Here is a 21,912-nt window from a genome sequence, read left to right as displayed (position 1 = left end):
AAAGCAGCCCAGTAACCACTGCAGAAGATATATGCTCATATACACTGATTTTAGTAATAAACTTGCCTTAACCACTTCCCGACCAGCGCACGACGATTTACGTCGACAGAATGGCACGGGCAGGCATATTGGCGTACAGGTACGTCCAATATTCAATGCCGCCCTGCCATCGGGAGCGTGCCGCCGGCGGCGCGCTCGCGCGCTGGTCAGGACCCCCGTGAGTCCGGTCGCGGGACCCGCGGACTCGATCGCCGCGGGCATCCCCGCGATCGTCTCACGGAGCGGCCGAATGGAGGAAATGCTGTGAAAAACAACATTTCTCCATTCTGCCTAGCAACTAGTGACGCTGATCTCTGCTCCATGTGATTGGAGCAGAGATCAGTGTTCACTAAATGAAAGCCCAACCCCCCCCACAGTAACACACCCCTAGGAACACTTAACCCCTACGCTGCCACCCACTGGTTAACCCTTTCACTGCCAGTGTCATTTACACAGGAATCACTGCATTTATATAGCAGTGATTACTGTATAAATGACAATGGTCCCAAAAATGTGTCAAAAATGTCCGATGGGTCCCCCACAATGTCGCAGTCACAATAAAAATCGCTGATCGCCGCCATTACTAGTAAAAAAAAAAAAAAAAAAAAAAATTTTTTATATATATATATATATATATATATATATGCTATAAAACTATCCCTATTTTGTAAACGCTATAACTTTTGCGCAAACCAATCAATAATCGCTTATTGCGATTTTTTTTTACCAAAAATATGTAGAAGAATACGTATCGGCCTAAACTGAGGGAAAAAAATGTTTTTTATATATTTTTGGGGATATTCATTATAACAAAAAGTAAAAAATAATGCGTTTTTTTTTCAAAATTGTCGCTCTATTTTTGGTTATAGCGCAAAAAATAAAAACCGCAGGGGTGATCAAATACCACCAAAAGAAAGCTCTATTTGTGGGAAAAAAAGGACGTCAATTTTGTTTGGGAGCCACGTCGCACGACCGCGCAATTGTCAGTTAAAGCGACGCAGTGCCTAATCGCAAAAATTGGTCCGGTCTGTAAGTGGTTAAACAGTCTTCCACTGAGGTATCGCCAGCTGTTGATGTCCCAGGCAAAGTGCATTTGGTATCACTCCGCCTGTGACAGGAGGCAGCGCTATACAGGAATCATCGGTTTATGCAGCTCTGTAGCCACTTGCTTTCTCTACCGCTGGCTTCATTAACACTGATGCTCTGGGGTGGCGGGTCAGCAACCTACAATCTGGGTTTGCCAACCCACCATCCCAGAGCAGGAGGGTGTGGGCCACATCAGCGGGCCACTGGTTAAGCACCCCAGCTCTAAATGCTGGTCACATGCTTAACCACCCCCCACTTGATGTTTATGTATACACATCACAAATCCTCCATAAAATCCAGAATCTCACCGACCAATACAGTCAGTTGTCTGACCATCAATGCCTCGTTACCAATAGCATGGCCACAGTCTTACATCCTGGCTTAAAAAGTCTTGCGGGGGTACCCCTTTCATCACAGCTTCATTAGCTGCCAATAAAAGATTTAGGATTTTATGGAGGATTTGCAATATGCATGCATGCCTAGTGCAATTCCAAGACATTCAATTAAAAAGTTGAGGATTTTACACTATGCTGCTATGTTCTTTCAGAGTTTAAGGATTTCCAAATCTGGAGAGCTGCAAGGTTGTAAATCCTACTCCATATTCAGCAGATTTAAAAGAAATTGCAGAATTTTTTCCTATTAAAAATAAATAAATAAAAAAAAAAGCCCACCACGCCAACATGTTATACTTGCATGCTCTGTTGCCGTGAGCAGGCCAGATCCTCCTTCTCGGGTGCCTCTTCTGTGATCCTGGCCTCTACCTCCTATTTGGTGCCGCCACAGAAAGCAGCTTGCTATGGGGGCACCCAAGCCGAGTCACAGGTCCAGTGTCCATTCAGACACGGAGCCTTGACCTAGTCCTGCCTTCTCTCTCTCTCCCCCCCCCCCCCCCCCCCCAATTGGCCAGCTGACTTACAGAGGGAGCCTGCCATGTCTCAGCAAATCAGGAAGGAGAATCTGATGGCTGAGACACTCGTGGGCATTACTGGACAGAGGGACCTCAGGTAAGTGTTAGGGGGCTGCTGCACGAGGGCTTTTTATCTTAATGCATTCAACTCTACCTTTACAACCCCTTTAAAAAGAGAAAGCTGCACTTTAGAAAGTATTAAATATATCATTTTTATCCTTTCCCGTTTGAGCACAGAGTTAATATTCAATTAGTTTTACCTGTGCTGTGAGTTAGAGTTTGGCTATCATTCAACCCCAAGGACTGGGGACATTTACTGGTAGAAAGGTTAGGTGGGGGTAGCTCAGAATTAAAAAGCAAATCTTAGAGCAAAAGTATTTTTTCCCTTTTGAGTTCTGCTTTACCATCTTTTTTTCAACCATTTTAGCAACGGGCTCAGTTAAGCCAGAACAGAGGAAGATCCAAGGTTCTTTATAAATAAATGACCATAAGAAACATTACTTATTCAAAAGATTTCAACAGGATCGAAACACAGCAACTCCCTTGCAGAAGCTGACAAATATGTGAAAGATACCAAGAATGCTGCTCATTTTTGGAAATCCTAGAACCTCTGGGGAGGTGGTGTGGTAAAGCAGTCTTTTGAAATCCATAGTTCAGGATTAGTTCTTGGCCGAGGAAATTTTATGGAAGACTAACATAGCATGGATGACAGACCTCAAAATCTAAAATAAAAACCCTGATTTTTGTACTCAGCGTAAAATCCTTTTCTCTGAAGCTCATTGACGGACACAGCTCCATTAATTCTTGACCTTAGGGTTATCATGCCATCTTCAGGAAAGCTGCAGGAAGCAGAGGGAGGGAGTATAGCCAGAGGGACAGCCCCCTGGGCAGTGCTGTGCAGTTTTGCTGCTTTTACACATGTTACATGTTCTGCCTAGTCCTCTGCTGAAGATAGCGTGATAACCCTAATGTCAAGAATTAAAGGAGCTGTGTGTATGCATTCTATCTAGCAGTTTGCCTGAAATTCAGCTTCGAAAATAAACCTGCAACACCAAACACCTACTGGAGACCACTTTCTGAAAATGCTGTTTAAAGTTTTGTCTCTAATTGCATACTTAGAGACACTTGCCAGGACCAAGCATGCAGATTAGGAAGGGAAAATATTAGAACACTAGAAGGGATTTATTTTTTTGCCCATGCATACATCTGTCTCCCAGCTCCTCTGCACTGAGAACCGAGCATTCGAATATTGCAGACGGCTCCGAGCAGAGAATTGCTTGAGACGTGCACGAGCCCAGGCACCTGGCAGATCCAGACTTTGTTGGGATGATGCAGTGCCTGGACCGATTCCTGTGATGTCAGAGAGCGAACTTCAGCCTGCTCTGCTGAAAACAGGTCACAGAAGTGCAAAATGAATTGCACTTCTGTGACCCATAGGAGAAGCCCAGCTAAACAAGCTCAGGCTGGACTTCTCCTTTAACTATTAATACTTAAATCAGAGTTCCACCCCCTTTTTGTTTTCTAAAAATGAAACTGCAGCTAGCTGAGAGGCTAAGCCGGGCGCCAGTCCAGACATGTAGGCAGATCATGTCCATATGGTCAAAAACTTTTCCGAGCCTGGACCGGATCTGTAATGTCAGCCAACAGTGGACTTGAGCCTGCCATCTGCTGAAAACGGGTCACAGGGGTGCAGAATGAACTGCACTCCTGTTATCCACAGGAGTAAAGCCAAACAAGCTTTGGCTGTACTTCAATTGTAGAGGCTTCTTTTGAATTAAGCTATTGTGCATCTCAGGTAGGCAAGAAACAAATCCAGATTAAAAAGTATTGTACCCATGGCTTCTCTTTGCAATGAATTCAGGCCTAGGAGCAATAGACCTTTTGGAATTTGCACTGAATGTGCTTCCTCAGGTTTTTTTATGCTTCAACTTGTATATGATCTTACAAGAAAGACAGCATAAGTTTAGCCTACCTGTAAGGGAGCCTTTCATAGTTTGCTCCATGTAAAGCAGAGAAGTGGTACCGGGGTTTTAGGCTGGCTGCAAGACTAGCTACCTGCTCAGAACCACATATCTTCAGGTCAACATCTGTCTGAAACAAAAGAATGGTGAAGTATTTGTTGAGAAATTAAACCACTGAAAAATATATTTCCCCAAAGCCGGCCTGATTCATTAGAATAGTAAGAGCTGGTTAAAAAACAAAAAAAAAAAAAAAAAAAACATCGGTACTCACCAGAGGATTGCCATAATTCCACACATCTTTGGGCCATGGCGAGGTTAGTAATATGTCCACACCTTTAAATTTCGAGTTGGATAATAAGGACATTTTCAGAGAGGTTATATCCTTGGCGGTAAAGCAATAAGCAGGAGCCGGATCACTAGAGGACTCTATGCCACTAAGATAGGCAATCTGGAGGCCAGAGGCACCAGTAAACACTCCTCTGCGACCTGTAGAGAAAAAAAAAAACATTTAGGTCACTGAAGGATTGTGAATCAGGTTGAAAACATTTGGTAATAAGTGCTAAGGGGGGGGGGGGGGAGGGGGGCGCGACACCCCACTCCCCATTCTGACCCATTTCAGAATTTGCTCTGCTAAGGACATTCTTATGGATTCAGCTGAGGCGTTTGCCATGTAACCACTTTAAAAAAAATAGGAAAAAAAGTTTCCAACAATTCTTCTCAAGGAGGTGCTTGCGTCAATGTAATCCTTCAGTTGGCAAAGTCAAACTCCTTGTTTTTAGACACTGTCGATAGCTGGTACAAGATTTGATAAAGTGGATTCCCAAGCTTTTGAGTAGGGAATCTGCCCTTTTGTCCATAGGGTCTTAATGCACCCATATCCTCAAAATCAGTATTCTTGGAAACCAGCATCAAGTTTAGGTCTCTTGTTCCTGGGCATTTAGACTTCAAAAGTTTTAGGATTTAGTAACGCGACCCCTTTCTCTGGATCTTTTCATTCTTTTAAAAGCCTCAGAAAACCCAATCCTTCCCCTTATTTAGTCCCTGGTACATACGAGCATGCAAAGATAATTGTACCTTAAAGAGGTGTTCCGCAAACCCCCTCCGTGGTTATTTTTTGCACAAAAATAAAAAGCGGACAAATCTGACCCCAGGTGACACTTTTTGGGGACCAGTGACACCAATACAGTAATTGGTGATTAAAAAAAAAAAAAAAAAAAACCCACGTACTGATGTATAAATGACACTGGCAGGGAAGGAGTTGACACTAGGGAGATCAAGGGGTTAAATGTGTTCCCCGTGAGGCGCTTTCCAACTGGGGGAGTTGGGGCGGGAGTGTTACACTGGAGGAAAGAGATAGTGTTTCAGCTAAGCTGAATCGCTATCTTTTTTTTCCCCTCTGACAGAGCAGCGGTGTGCTTTGTTTACATCGGCACACTGCTGCTCAGTGTCTCTCCTGAACAATCGGCAGTCACCGCAGCCTCCGAACATAGCGGGAGCGAATCACAGCGGCACACTGCCTAAACCGCGTGTACGAAACCATGTACAGGGCTTGAGCGAGCATGCACCAGTATACCCATAGCAAGCAGCTTGCTATTGGGTGCACTATTCAAGGGGGAGAAGCTAGGAGCACCAGCTGGTGGATAAGGGCTGCTCTGAGCAAAGCCATTGTTAGGGTGGCTATGGAACCACCGTTCCCACCAAGGAGCCAGGTTCTTATGCCTGAAACACTGGGCAGAAATGGGATTTTTAAAACAGCTTACCTGTAAAATCCTTTTCATGGGAGTACATCATAGGGCACAGTGCCTCAAGTATTTACTTAGTGGGTTAATAGCTACCTTCAGGCGATGACACTGGCACAACCAATACAGGAAGTGGACTCCCCTATATAACCCCTCCTTCTAGGAGTACCTCAGTTTTTTTAGCCAAGCAATATACTTACACCCCATAAAAAACAGTGGCGAGAGCTCTGTGTCCTATGATGTACTCCAAGAAAAGGATTTTACAGGCAAGCCGTTATAAAAATCCAATTTTCTTTATCGTACATCATAGGACACAGAACCTCAAGTATTTTACTTAGTGGGACATCCCAATGCTACTTGAGGGGAGGCAGACAACCTGTAGGGCACCCCCAGACCTCGTGGACATACTGTTGCCTGCAGCACACTGGGCCCGAAGGCAATATCCTCATTCCTGCTTACATCCACTTGATAATTTTGTGAATGTATGGACCGAAGACCAAGTTGGGGCCTTGCAGATCTGAGCAAAGGAGGCCTGGTGATCCACTGCCCAAGAAGCACTAACCGCTCTGGTAGAGTGCACCTTAACTGGGGGAATCTTATCCCTTAGATAATTCAAACTTATCACTTGCCGAATCCACTTAGTAACAGTGGATTTCAACGCTACCTGTCCTTTCTTAGGACCTTCTGGCAGAATAAGACATCTGTCTTACGAATCTCAGCAGTTTAATAGATTTTCACTGCTCACTACATCAAGACAATGTAATGACTTGTTCCCTGGAACAAGGTTTTGGGAAAAACGATGGCAGGACAATATCTGCATTCAGATGAAAGCCTGAAACCACTTTTGGCAAAAAAAAACCTGAACGAGGGCATAACACCACCCTGTCCTCATGAATAATAAAATATGGCTCTTTACAAGAAAGATCAGCCAATTCTGAAACCCTCCTTGCTGAGGATATAACAACCAAAAATATCAGCTTCCTAGTCAGGACTAAGGGAATATGCTGTAATGGTTCAAATGGCCGTTTTTGTAACACTGACAAAACTAAAGTCAAGACCCAAGGGGTTAAAAGGTGATTTAACTGGTGGATAATTCCACATCACCCCTTGCATAAAACCGCGGACTAAAGAATGCATAGCAAGCGGTCTTTGAAATAAAACCGATAAGGCTGAGACTTGGCCCTTAATAGTACTTAGGGCCAACTTAATCTCTACGCCCAATTGTAGAAATGCAAGAATTCTTGCATATAATATATCTCCGAGGGTGCCAACCCTTAGATTCACACAAGGAAACGTAAGCTTTCCAAACTCTAATATATAGCCCTGGAAACTGGTTTCCTTGCATTGATTAAAGTTGAGATAACTGACCTGGAAAGCCCACGTTTCTTCAGAATGTGGGTTTCAATAGCCAGTCGTTAAATTTAGCGTTTGTAAAGTGGGATGGAATATCGGCCCCCATGAGAGCAGGTTTGGCCTTAGTGGGAGAGGCCAAGGACCCTCCACTGCCATCTTTATGATCTCTGCATACCATGCTGGTGCTACCCGAATGGCCGGCTTTCTTTCCAGCTTGATCCTGCAAAGAAGTTGAGGCAGCAACTGAATCGGGGGAAAGGCATAGATCAGTGAAAACTGATCACACGGGAGTTACCAGCGCATCTGTTCCATATGACTGGATCACTTGTTCTGGACACAAAGTTAACTTAATGTTAAATCTGTATGCTAGAAAATCTATGACTGGAGTCCCCCATCTTTGGCAAATACCTGAAACACTTCGGGGTAAAGAGACCTTTCCCCCAGGAATAACTGTTGGCGACTTAGATAGTCCACCTGCCAATAGGCATGGGACATTCCTTTCTGCCCAAGTTTGGATATGGTTCACCTCTGAGCTGAAAGACTCTTGGTGATCGATATGCCACAGCTGTGGCTTTGTCGGATTGGATCCTTACAGGACAATTCTTTAACCTGGAAGTCCAGGTTTTCAGAGCCAGATACACTGCCTGAATCTCTAGGATGTCGATGGGCAGGGCTCTTGAGTTTTGACCACTGTCCCTGGACAGTCTTCTCCAGTACCGCTCCCCAGCCTGAGAGGCTGGCATCTGTCGTTTCTACTTTCCAGATAATTGGTCTGAAGGTTTTCCCTTTCAGCAGATTCTGGCTTCATAACCAATTGAGGCTCTGGGACACTCTTGGGGACAGCCACATTGGCAAGTCTAAGGCTTGGATCGTCTGTTACAAAACAGTATCCTCTCTGCTTGGAACAAGTCTTGAATGGAACTGCTTCGAATGAAGCTACCATCTTTCCCAACAACCTCATGCAAAGGCAAATTGAAGGATTTGCTTTTGACCTGCCCATCCATACCAGCTCTTGTATGGAGCTGATCTTGCCTTCAGCAAAGAACACCCTTTTCTGGGCTGCATCTATGATCAGACCTATATAACCCAGCCTTCTTACTGGTTTTAAAGGAAGACTTCTCTAGGTTGAGGATCCAACAGAGACTTCCCAGGTAAGACATATGCTTTGTTTTGAGTAACTGACTGATCTATTAACAATTGATCGTCTAAGTACGCCAATACTGTTATGCCCTGTCCCGTAGCCTGGCTAGAGGTGGGGCCAGTATTTTTGTGAATACCCGTGGTGCTGTGGCTAGCCCAAAGGGTAAGGCCACAAACTGAAAGTGTTGTTCCACTTCGAATCACAGAAACCTTTGGTGAGCGGGAAATATAGGGACATGTAGATATGCGTTCCTGATGTCTATGGATGCCAGAAGTTCTCCCCCTTGTAGGATTAAGACCACCGATCTGAGCGACTCCATTCAAAAAGAGCAGATCTTCAGGAACCAATTTAGATTATTATTTTTTTAGATCTAGAATGGGCCCGACATCTCCATTTGATTTTGGTATCGTAAACAGGTTTGAAAAGAAACCTAAACCTTGTTCTTCTGTGGGGGATCTGTACAACTACCCCTTGAGTCAATAATTGGTCTAACGCTTGAAACAGGGATTGTCTTTTCCCTGGATCCTTGGGAACATTTGGTCTCAAAAAATGAGATGGTGGAAACTCCTGAAACTCTAGTTTATATACTAGAGTTACTGTGGAGAGAGCCCATCTGTCCTGAGTGTCCCTTTGCCAGACTTGTGCAAAATGCAGAAGTCTTCCCACTTTGTTGAGAGGAGACGCTTCATGAAGAGGTCTTAGTATTACGCTTTGTAGTTTTGCGGCTCCAGGTCTTCCTTTGAGCCTGACCCTGCAATTTTCTTCTGGAGTCTGATGGTGGAAGCCATCACCACTGCCTAGAGGCGGATGCGCTTGGCGCAGGAGAGAAAGTCAGTTTTAATGAAAGACGTTTATATTTTCTTTTGACTAGCAAAAAGAGTACTCTTTCCACTGGAAGTGGTTTTGATGCATTTATCCAAATCGCCAAATAGTCACTCCTCATGAAATGGGAAACTAGACAGTAGGTTTTTGCAGGGTTCTTCAGCAGACCAACCCTTTAGCCAAAGGGCCCGAAGCATGTGTACTAGCACAAGTGCAAGGTGAGACACCTGGTGAATAGAATCCCTCATAAGCATCCACGGCAAAACAATGCTTTTGGTAAAAATCGGCCAACTGACTGGCCTGTTGTGCAGGAAGCTAGTTAAGGGCCTCTGAACTGGTCTTTTAAAGGAATGACAGATGCCTATAGCTGCAATTGCAGGCTGAGCAACAGTACCTGCTAAAGAGAATTTTAACAGGAATTCCAACTTTTTATCTGTTGGATCCGTTAGCATTTGTGCATTGTCCACGGGACAAGTCAAAATTTTAGTCACACTGGAAATCACAGCATATATTTCTGGAACTTTCCATATTTTGGTGAATTTTTCCTCCATAGGATAGAGAGCTGAGAATCTTTGTAGGGAGAAAACGCTTACCCGGATGATACCATTAGGTATAAATAAGCTTCTCTAATAGTAGACTGGAAACATGCACTGGTTGTGAAGGTTTTAAAGAACCTAAAGAAGAAACCATACTTTCAGCCGACTCCGTTAGCATGAAAGTGGAGCGAACCATGTCTAAGGATTTATACCTCAGATTGTGAAGCTGAAACGTCAACTGTTTGAAGAGGGATCTGGCACACTTTTTATCCCCTTTAATGGAGGATGCGAGTCACGTATACAGGGGCTGAAGTGTGAGAAGCAGTTACACCAATTGCTTTCAATGACTCACCCTGGCTTGCCAGGTCAGGTATCTCCGGAGAGGATGACAATGTGGAGGCATGACAACTAGAGTTCCCAGCGCCTGGGGGTAGTTTTGGTGCCTTAGTAGTAAGCTTTGAAGACATAGTGCAAAGCACAAAAAAAAAAAAAAAAAAAAAAAAAAAAAAACCCAGAGGCACTCTAAGAACTGTTCTATTTACCTTAACAAATAGTAGGGGGGGGGGGGGGGGGGGAATAAATAAAAAATGGCAGCATAGAATGATCTAATGCTAAACAATAAGTATTTTCCTGTACTGAAAATGCCTGTGTAAACCTCATGTGCACCAGCGCTTCTGTGTCCAGTGGCAGTCTTGCTTCAGCTGCTCTGATGGACACCGTTTGACAGAGTAGCAGCTTTAAGCTTTTTCAGGTGTGAGCCTGAATGTCTATGCGCTGTGTGTTGTAAGGATGCCGAGTCCGCACACGGGACCGACCGCTTAAGCCACGCCCACAGCCTCAGTCCTGTGATGTCAGCCCCGTGCGGCAGCTTCATTTTAACCCACATCAGGAGAGGAGACTGCAACCGCGCTGCTGCTTGTCTTACCTTTCAGCTAAACGGCAAGTAACCGTTTCCCCCCCCCAGAGGGGAGGAAGGCAGGGGGCGGGGTTTACATAGGCTATCAGCTGTATGTTTGTTTAAACACAACATGTATCCCCACCCACTCAGTCTGCCCATTTAGGGGCGGTAGAGACCCCCCCCTCCAGCTGCTTAAGACACACACTGTTTTAGCACAGATTTAAACAGGGTCTATACCAGTGATGGCGAACCTTGGCACCCCAGATGTTATGAACTACATTTCCCATGATGCTCATCTACACTGCAGAGTGCAGGAGCATCATGGGAAATGTAGTTTCAAAACATCTGGGGTGCCAAGGTTCGCCATCACTGGTATAGACCCTGTTTAAATCTGTGCTAAAACTGGTCTATACACTATTACTCCCTCTAGAGGAGTTAAGGCACTACAATATAATTTGAAAAAAAAGTCATAGGTGGACTTTGCAGTTCCTATGCTTGCCTCTTACCTTTTCCCCGCTGCAGGATACTGCTATAAACAGACAGATCCAAACTTCACACATCACGGTGGGCAGTAGGGTTAAACCTTCAAAGACTGGGGCCCTATTAACAGGGGTTCCACTCCGTTATTGTATGCAAAGCCCGGGTACCACCCTGGAGCCAGTTGTTGGAGGCTTTTTTTTTTTTTATATAAAAATCGAGCTTTGGGCAAATCTTCACTCGTGTTAACACCTTTAGACACTGGCGAAAAAAAACTGAGGTACACCTGGATGGGGGAGGGGTTATATAGGGGAGTCAACTTCCTGTATTGTGTGTGCCAACACTTGAAGGTAGCTATAACCCATGAAGTAAATACTTAAGGCTCTGTGTCCTATGATGTATGATAAAGAAAATTGGTTTGCCTATGGGGGGGTGGGGGTTTATACTAGCTAGGACTGCCCATAAGCGGTGCAGAGTCTGTTCTGGTTCATATCCTACTCAAAACCCCATGATTGAGAAGAAGCCGTGTTAGTCAGAGCAGGAAAATTTAAAATCCATCTTACACTTTTGCAGCCGCAGTGAATGGCATAAGGGGGTGACACACACACACACACGCACGCACGGTCTGGGGAGAGGCGTTTATGGTTTCTAAACAGAAGAGTAGACTACAGTCCTGTTACTGAAAGCATCAAACACCACTCTAGTACAGTGGTCGCCAACCTTTGAGACCTCACAACTTTGAATCCCGCTGACCACCAACATGAATTTTACATGCCTTATACACACACACTGCCGTCTCCCTCTCTGACCCCCTCCATCACACTGCTGTCTTATATAGACACACAATGCTCTGGCTCTCTGCACCACACTGTTGCCTTACAAACTGATCATAGGATGTCACCGCCTTATCCAGGCACATGCTTGAACACTGCTTCCTCCCAGTCTGATCAGCACTGCCATTGAAATCCCCTCCCACTCTCTTCACTACTCCCAAGGCCTCCCTCTGGAGTTCAAGAGCCAGAACTACAGAGGAGGCATTGGGTATCTATTCACGCAGACTGTATTGACTCATGTGCATTGAGATCAAACACTGGAAATATTGGGCGGTATACACCTTACACAATATTGATTTGCGGCAGAACACCTGGGGATCGCCAACATTTTCTCATGGTTCACAGGCTTGTTTCACATTGGGCGGAGATCAGCAGGGGATCTGTCCACTGATCAGAGCAGACGGATGAGCCATCTGTGTCCACTCAATGTGGAGTGGACACAGCCCGCTCTGCTTTATGGGCAGCTGGGAGTAAACAGAATCCGCTGTCAGTTTACATCCAACTGCCCTGCAATCCCATTTGCCACCCCCTTTTTAGGGGACCGGATGTAGACAGGTGCAAACCAGACCTTATGATCAGGTCCACCTGGGAGGAATAAATAAAACAAAAATACACCACACAAAAACCATTGACAGGCGGAGCAGATCAGTCCCTTTGTATGAAAGGTGCATGGTGGAAATAAAGCCCAAGAAGGAACCACACTGGTAAGCTTTAACCACTAGACATACTGTGGCTGCTCAAGGGCTGGTTTAGGCTCACCAGGGGGAAAAAAAATAAAAATAAAATATATGTATATATATATATATACATACACACCTTCAAGCAGAACGACTGACCCCCCTAGTTAGAATAACTCCCTAGGACACATTTAACCCCCTTCCCTGCTAGTGACATTTATACAGTAATCAGTGGCTATATTTAGCTCCGATTGCTGTATAAATGTCAATGGTCCAAAAAAATAAAAACCCAAAAACGTGTGCAGTCCACCGCAATGTTGCAGTCGAAAACATTTTTTTTCATAAACCTTCCAGGGCTGAAGTGGTTAATATTACATTTTTGTTCTTTAAAATGTAAAGCTAGGAGCACCAACTTACCAAGGTAGGTGATGTTAGTAGCAAGCTCACAGCCATCAACATCTTGAAAATATTTCACAGTATCCTGGTTATTTGCGCCAAGGACATACGTTTGAATAGGAGCTGTAGAACAAATAAAATTATTTACTCTTAGTATATCAAAGTTGTGATTTTACCTCATTACTAATTAAAACCAAAACTACATGCAAGTTGCTAGAACAAAGAGTGGGGGTGGAGGAGGAGGTAAGAACACAAAAATAGAGCACACTAAATAGTGCAGCTAAAACACCTTGCAACGAATATAAAATGGTAAAATTTAACTTGCGGGAAAAAAAAAAAAAAAAAAAAGGGGGGACTTGATCACAACATCGCCAGTGAGAGCCCTCCAATGGAACATCAGGTCACACCAAGTGCTAGAAACACCCTCTCTAGCCAAACGGTGCTATGCCAGCATAGATGAAACCACTGAAGTGGATACTACAAGAACCATGAAGCAGGGAACTACAAAAGGCCCCAAAAGTGGTGGAGAAAAGGAGACCAAAGTGACAAGGGCCTGGTTAACCATCTTGTTGCAACTGACATAACTACATTGGTGGCAGCGCTGGCATGCACACAAGCTCGCAGCAGCTATAGGAGCCAGCGCTTTATTTCTATACTTCCACCAATATATTGCTTCTACACTGCTAGGACTGTACCACTCTCCCTGCCCAACTCCCTCTGTAATGTGTCCCAGGCTCACCTGTTGAATAATTCTGCAAAGCTGGAACCATTTTCTTGATGCAGGCCCATCTTATATTTTAACCAAAATCTCAGAATTACATAGCGATTTTGTGCACCAAAATAAATGAGTGCCATCATTGTATTCTACAGGGTCACTGCAAAAATAAAAAATACACACCCCCCACACATTTGAGAGTTTTAGGTAATCATCCAGTTTAAAATGAGCATTTTAACCTATGACATTCCCCTTCTTGAATCGTGTCAGTGGTGGTGCTCAAGTAACCAGGATACATACAGCAGCTCCTCTTTGCCAGAGTGTTTGAGGGCACCCTTGTAAATATCCGGACTGCGATTCTGGCAGTATCCATCTCTATTCCCATCTGTGCTTACGGCTCCTTGCAGGCTACAAAGTGAGGGAGCAACTGTTGGCGTCATTTGCTGTTCTATTGGGAGGGGGTTTTTCCCTGGTCACCTGCATTGAACAATTCATTTTACCACAAGTGCAACATACATGTTTAGTTATTACAAGGTGTCATCTGCACGATAAAGTCCTTTTAGTCTGCATTTAGTTTATATGGGCTTTTTATAGCCTTTGGATATATACACAGTTGACAAGGATAAGCAGATTTGTACCAGTGAAGAACATTTGAAGACTCACTACAGTGGTCTTCAAATTGCAACCCAAAGACCAGATGTAGCCCTTTGCTTGCCTTTATCTGGCTCTTGAGGCACTGTTCCAACAAAACGATGGGACACCATTCTCCTACTGACATCAATGGGTAACCATTGCTCTCATAACCAATGATGGGTCACTGATGCTGGGGCATTTTCTACACACATGCAACAGTCTGGCCCTCCTGAAGTACATTTGGCACTTTGTTTAGAAAGTTTGGGGACGTCCGATTTGCTAAACACAAAAAGTCTAAAGCTCAACTTTAGCCAAGCTTTTAGTTAAGAGTATGGAAGGGTAGAAGCGTAAGATGCAATTGTTGGTCATGTTCACATTTGGGAGATTTCTTTTCAACTACTACAATCAAATGGTTGTCAGACAGTAAAAGATCTATTGTCTTCCTATTTGAAAAAAAAAAAGTGTCAAGAGCAGCAGGAAGTTAGGGAAATCCCCTCTACAGGAACAGAGGCGGCAACACGTCAACATTTTCTAGTACAAGAAGAAAGGTTTAGAAATGGTTGTAATTTTATAGCCATGTTCCCGTGACGGCATTATTTCCTCTCACTTCCAGCTTGGTTGAGGTGTATCAACAGAAAGGATATTTACACTCTGTGGGAAGCCAACCTATTTTAGGGGGGGGGTTTAGCAGAACACAGGTATAATAAAATCTGACAAGATAAACTCTTGTTTCATCCAAAATGTCACCCAACTGAGAACCCTATGTAACCAGAAAAGACTGAAAAGTATAAACTCCAATACTGCAGTTTTGTTCCAGGTAAAACAAAAGAAATTCCAAGTTCTACTTAGTGACCAGCCTGCTAACCAACCAAATTATCCTGTCTAAGTATGCATTAAGACAGAGGTTTCGTTTGTACACATTTGCAAATGCATGCATAAGCAAGAGCCCCGTCAAGGTACCCCAGTATTTTCTGTAGTCCAACCTCTACATTTGAGAGCCTCCACAGTGGAAGTACGTGCATTATAAATGGCTAGGCAGAGAGCAGGTGAACCTTGAGGCTCACGTTCCCTCTGCCTATCCGTTATAATGGATGTGCTTCCACTGTGGAGGCTCTCAAAATTTAGAGGTAGGACTACAGAAAATACTGGGGTACCTTGATGAGACTGTTGCTTATGCATGCATTTGCAAACTCAACTCCTGTTTTGTCAATTTTAATAAACATTTTCACAGTAAGAGTACAAAAGTGTTTGTAATGAATATGTACAGTACCAAATATAAACATAATATATAATTATCCAAACATTTGCAAATCAGAGACATCTTTTAAATGTACGTTCCTTCAATTTGAGGTCTCTGCTGAAGATATTGTTGGCATTTTCAACCCCTCTATGATCCCTGTATACATTTGTTACTCTAAATGTAACTATCAAAATGCTTCATGTATTTTTGACTAAAACCATTATCTCACCCAAGTTTAAATTAACGATCAGCTTATGACACAGTAATATACAGATATGCTTAATATCTGATATTTCCTTGAAAGGAGCTTACCCCTTCAAAATGGAGATTCCTTCCCTTGGCATCTCGATTGAGGACCCTGGCTAGGGAGTAGTCCCCGATCTAGGCATGTCAGGGAGTATGTAAAATGACCCTCATTTTATATCAGAGTTTATAGGGTTGAAGAGAGAAAGGATATAAGAAGGAGATAAGGAGGGAGAAGTAAAGAATGATCCGACTCTCCAATTCCTGCCACCCTGAGGCCGCTCTACCCTGGCATAGATCGGGGGTTCCACACCAGATGCATTCTATACATTCATTGCGCATAATCCAGGAAAGTTAGTATATGAGCTGGTCGAATGGCACTACTGCAGATTTCCAAGATGTCGCCATTATAATTTTTGCTGCTATGAATATAAACGCTAGGAGACGTCTCTGGGGTTTCCATGCAGACTCCACCTTACAACCCAGCAGTGCCCGTCTCAGGGACTTCATAAGGTTTACTTGGGTGAGAATAATTAAAGTTATACATCCTAAGCCAGTACAGTCTCACGTTAGGGCACTGCCACCACACATGGTGCATCGTTCCCTACTGTGCGCATCGACGGAAACATAAGGGAGATGCCCCTGGGATAAAGGTAGCCAGTCTTGCCGGGACCATGTACCATCCTAGTATTAATTTATAAATTTTCTTCTATCATATATGTGTTTATGATGGATTTCGAGGCCCCTTGGGCTACTGTATGCCATTCTTCCAGCTCAATACTTTCCTGGAGGTCTGTTTCCCCATATACTCTAGCTTTACGGAGTTCATCAAAACAGTGTAAAATTTGATATATTCCCCTTGATTTTATCAAACTTCTGACACAAATATTCCATAGAGGACAGTAGTTATATCAGAATTCCATGATATGGTATTCAAGAAGTTTTTTTATCTATGTATATCTGGTCGGCATTTCTCTACTAGTACACTTCTTGTCAGCATTCCCTTATGGTCGCATAGGTCTGCTATTATGCAATAGCCCTTTGTTAGTCCCCCATTCAAAATGTTCTGGGGGTAAGGCCCATCGAAGTTGGATCAAAAGTAGCACAGGAACTTTTTGTTGTAAGTCGGAGCAATTTAAGTTGCACTGATTAGAACGGTTCCATTGCAAAGAATGGGTCCGACTTCTGATGCAACAAGTGCTCCAAAGTTGAAGCAATTGTCGCATCAGTGTGAACTGGGCCCAATTTGTGCCAGCGGAGAGATAAGCTGCCAGCAAAAAGTGTATGAGAACAGCTGCAGCCAGATTTGAACCCTCAATGTCTGCTGCCATTGGCACATTGACAATTCTGACTGGCCCTGCAAGCAGACAAATCGGTGCCCAGAAATTGTAATCGCCATCCAGAAAAGGGAGGCCTAGTCATTTGTTCTGTGGGAAAGTGGGAGTCAGAAACGACACCAAACACAGAAAAAACTTGCCAATGGAAAGACCCAAAACCAGGGTTTGCCTGCCATGACACAGGTCACAAAGAAGTGCTCCATACCTTGTTTGGCTCCAGACTTATATTCCTCCCAAAGAGATAGACTTTCAGGACTGCTTCCAAAAAAGCTTCCAACACATAAAAGTAACTGGGGGAAAAAAATAAAATGTCAGATTTCTTACTCCAGAGCTCAACAAAAACAGTGTTCCTCTAGACTGCATGATCTGCATTTAACGGTACTTTCCAATAAAATCTCCCCAAGAAGTTTCCCCATTTACAAGTTGTCAAACGAATCCTCCACACAGACTAAGCAGCAAGCGAGCAACCCAGGACAAGTATGGAGTCCATTTGTATTATTTATAATAAACAGCAACCCAGCATACGTTGAGGCACAGAGCAACACTAACCTGCTGTGTGGTATGCTCCTGAAAATTCAGTATACACAATTTTTGGTCTTTTGCGGTAATAAATGGGCAGCCATAACACAAAGCATACTATGTAAACATTCTTGCAGTAGGAATAAAAGTGACAAAAGAACCATGTAAAAATGAAAAAATATATATATATATATATATATATATATATATATATATATATATATATATATATATATATATATATTATATTATTATGTTTGGGGGTGCCAAGTAATTTTCTAGCAAAAAAAAATAAAAAATTTAACTTGTAAACGCATCTCAGAAAGAGGCTCGGTCCTTAAGTGGATAACAGTACACTTTACTGTTGCTACTAATGGAATGACAGCCCACAGTATAACCATTTTGCTGACCATGGAGGACTCCAGCATGCAAGTTTTATTGCCCTGTATCAGGAACTTACATCAAACTGGCCACTTTTCTTCTGGATGGTCCGTACTCTGTTGAACAGGACATCAAACTTTCCATATACATCACCGCAGGCCAGTCTAAGAAAGACGGGTAAAGTGTTATGATGTGAAAAAAAACACACACAAACACGCACTTACAAAACAATTGAAGCCCAGTCATTAAATACACCACTAGTAGAGTTAAACCCCTTTGTGCCAAGTGTAAGCATCCATGGAAGTGGGGCACAGATATCTGAACGGCACGGGCAGCAGTTCCTTTAGAGCATGCGCCGATGAGGTCAGCAGCATGTAATGTTAATATCGCCTAAACAATGCATATTTAGTTCAGATTTACCGTACCTATAGATAAGCCTTATTAGAGGCCAAAATTAAGCCTTTGAGTTTACTTCCTCTTTAAGTAGTTGTGATGATATCTACAGTTTAACTAAAAATGTCACAATAGCAAAACTGTTTATGCATTTTAAAATGGATTGTAAAGTCTTCTCCCCCCCCCATTAAAAATAAACCATGTTATGCTTACCTTCTCTGTGTAGTGGTTTTGCACAGAGCAGCCCAGATCCTCCTCTTCAGCACTCCAGGCACCTCCCTCCTGCTGAACGCCCCCACGGCAAGCAGTTTGCTATGGGGTCACCAGAGCCGAGGCTCCCTGTGTTGATTCAGACAAAGTGTCTCAGCCAATCAGGGGGCAGAGTCCCAAGCAGCCAATTCTCTCATGCACAATCGCTGGATCGAAATGAGGCTCAGGCATTAGGGGGTTGAGGGTGCTGCTACACACTGAAGCCTTTTTATCTTATAAAAAAAAAAAAAAAAAAAAAAAGATAAAAAATCTGTCTATGCAACCACTTTAGGATTTGCGGTCAGCAAGAAGAGGTTAGAATACAAAAAACAGCAATGGCAGCAGTGACAACTACCTCTCCAGAGCCATCCTTTGCTGTACCTCTTCCCCACCAATAGATGGCTCCAATCTTCCAGGTAGAAAAAAAAGACACCAGCCTCCAAGTATAGGGAATCACCATATTGGGGTCTCAAGCTCCTTGACGCCTCTCTGACGCCCATACAAACACTATAGGAGCATTTGAAGATTGAACCAAGTGTGAACAAGCCCAAAATGTACAAAAAGGCTTTAACTGGCACAGCACCTATAACTGTATGCAGCCAGTGCTGTGCTCCCCCAATGTCTGTCAGACAGTACAGTCTGGTCCCTCACCCCCACTGCAGAGCAGCTTGGTGAAGCTCACCACTCTCCTCCCCCCAAAAACAATGAAGGAGCATCACTCCACATCCCCCTCGTGCAGTGTCCGATCACACAGCCAAGGGAAGATACTGTGTCCCCCACATACTCCTCACCAGTTATTAGTACCCCTGTATAGGACCAGCAGTATGTGTATAATCAAATACGGACACGACCGAAAACACAGCCACTTACACTCTCAACGCCTTCTCCGACATGACCCGCAGCCGATAGACAAGCCCCAACCGCCACAACAAAGACGACTTCCGGCCATTCTCAATCCTGATAGGGCAAGTAGTACCACCTGATCGACTCCCGCCACAAACGCTTCTGGGAAATGTAGTTCCGTCCATATATGGCCTTTAGAGGCGGGCAGTGGGAGGGTATAGGCATTGTCTAGTACAGCAACTTTGTACATGTTTACTTTTGTAAAGGCACTTTGTAATGTTTTGGGATATATGTAAGCAGCTGCTTAAAGGGGGAACAAAAAATATTTAGGGATTTTATCAAAACTGGAGCAGCTGTACATGGCAACCAATCAGCTTCTAGCTTCAACTTGTTCAGATAAACTTCAATATGAAAGATAGGAGCTGATTTGCTGCCATGCACAGCTGCTCCAGATTCTGTTTGCCTCAGTTTTGATAAATCCCCCTCATTGTTTAATGATAGCTGCATGTGCTTCGTCCTTTGATTTGATTTTACATGACTTTTATATTTTAGTGAATTTACTTGCAGGCAAGACATCCAGTGACAATGATGAACAAACTATAAATCTGTAGAAACATATTACAATCTGGAGTAACGTAGTATGTGATGGCTGCATTTGTTTTCTTTTTGTAGGCTTTCTATCCTTCACTTTCACCTGGTGATCCGGCCTGAAAGTCTATTATTTTGCAACAGAAGAAGCTGTCCTGTAGATAGAGGGTTGAGACAAACCATTTACCCCCATCAGGGGTACTTACAATGATTAGCTTTTGTTTATTCATGAACCCCCCCCCAAAAAAAAAGTTGCTGTAAGAACTTAAAGAGGAACTGTGGCCTGCTCACATCATTTGTAATAAAATTATCATTGCCATTCTGAAGCTTCCCTCCAACCACTTTGCATATTATTTTATATATAATGCGATTCTGTACTTGCCAAATAGGGATGAGCTCAAACACCAGCTGTTCGCCCGTTCGGCAAAGCCAGAACTCTGTGGGCAATTCGTGCCATATTCGTGGGGCACTCATGGCCCACAATGCACTGCGCCCTCGCAGTGCATTGCTGGCTCATGATTGGCCAAGCATGCACTGTGACCCCACATACTTGGCCAATCACAGCGCCGGCAGCGAGGAGAGCCATAATTGGCCACAGGCATTATAGCTCAGGGGGGTTAAATACACGCCCCACACTATATAAGGCCACCAGCGCGGCAGCCTTGTGTAGTGTGTTGCGGCGGTCAGGAAAAGAGCAGGATAGGCAGGGACAGAGTCTTTGTGGCTTACAAACCTAGCGCTGTTAAAGTGGGTGTTGTGTGTCTCCAGCACAGTACACACCTGAAGCTACCCTTTATTGCTGGTGTTCTGTAATAAAGGCACCTGCAGCAGTTAAAGTGGGTGTTGTGTGTCTCCAGCACAGTATACACCTGAAGCTACCCTTTATTGCTGGTGTTCTGTAATACAGACATCTGCAGCAGTTAACGTGGGTGTTGTGTGCCTCCAGCACAGTATACACCTGAAGCTACCCTTTATTGCTAGTGTTCTGTAATACAGGCATCTGCAGCAGTTAAAGTGGGTGTTGTGTGCCTCCAGCACAGTATACACCCGAAGCTACCCTTTATTGCTGGTGTTCTGTAATACAGGCATCTGCAGCAGTTAACGTGGGTGTTTTGTGCCTCCAGCACAGTATACACCTGAAGATACCCCTTATTGCTGGTGTTCTGTAATACAGGCATCTGCAGCAGTTAAAGTGGGTGTTGTGTGCCTCCAGCACAGTATACACCTGAAGCTACCCTTTATTACCGGTGTTCTGTAATATAGGCATCTGCAGCATTTACAGTGGATGTTATGTGCCTCCTGCACAGTATACACCTGAAGCTACCCCTTATTGCTGGTGTTGTTCTGTTTCTGTAACACAAGCAGGCAGTTGCAGTAATTACAATTGATGTACTGTGTCATCTGCTCAGTGTGCACCTAAAGCTACCCAATTGCTGGTTTTCCCATCTCCCTGCAGGTCATTACTATGTCTGGAAGGCGAACAAGGAGAGACAGACAGTCACAAACCAATAAAAGAGGGCAAGCAGGCTCTGTGTCTAGAGACAACAGTGCTGGTTGTGGACGTGGTGCATCGTCATCAGCACGTGGCCATGGGACACGCTTGTCCTTATTTTTGGCAGCTGGACATGTTGAGCCACATCCTGCCAAAGACTTGGTAGAGTGGAAGACCAAGCCCTCCTCTTCCTCTCTCACCCAGTCTCAGGGTACTAGCAAAGCAGCTGCCAACGCGTCCTCTTCCCTTGTCTCAATGTCATCAGTCACTCCTTCCCTAGACCCGCCATGTCCTCCTGAGTAGTCCCCCGAACTGTTTGAGCACAGTGTTGGGTACATGCTCCAGGAGGATGCCCAGCATTTTGAAGGCTCTGATGATGATACTCAGCTAGAGGAAGGCAGTAGCATGAGCGCA

At 44.0% G+C, this 21,912-nt stretch overlaps 1 protein-coding gene across 1 annotated transcript in view; it reads right to left on the bottom strand.

The window, feature by feature from the left end:
- The window catches only part of CWF19L1 (CWF19 like cell cycle control factor 1), a 52,868-nt gene extending 33,281 nt beyond the window's left edge, over positions 1–19,587 (bottom strand). The window contains exons 1-6 of the mRNA XM_077468540.1: positions 19,446–19,587; positions 18,013–18,097; positions 17,239–17,323; positions 12,887–12,988; positions 4,265–4,479; positions 4,005–4,123 (exon numbers count right to left, since the gene is read on the bottom strand). Coding sequence (XP_077324666.1) covers positions 4,005–4,123; positions 4,265–4,479; positions 12,887–12,988; positions 17,239–17,323; positions 18,013–18,097; positions 19,446–19,468 — 629 coding nt within the window. The 5' untranslated portion in view covers positions 19,469–19,587. The remainder of the gene's footprint in view (positions 1–4,004; positions 4,124–4,264; positions 4,480–12,886; positions 12,989–17,238; positions 17,324–18,012; positions 18,098–19,445) is intronic.
- Positions 19,588–21,912: the final 2,325 nt, after the last annotated feature.

The sequence above is a fragment of the Lithobates pipiens genome, unplaced genomic scaffold (genome assembly GCF_037356315.1).
Source record: "Lithobates pipiens isolate NorthernLeopardFrog02 unplaced genomic scaffold, aLitPip1_a1.2 Scaffold_8, whole genome shotgun sequence".
Taxonomy (NCBI): domain Eukaryota; kingdom Metazoa; phylum Chordata; class Amphibia; order Anura; family Ranidae; genus Lithobates; species Lithobates pipiens.
Note: the sequence above shows the minus strand (reverse complement) of the source record. Positions and strands in the feature narration are given on the sequence as shown.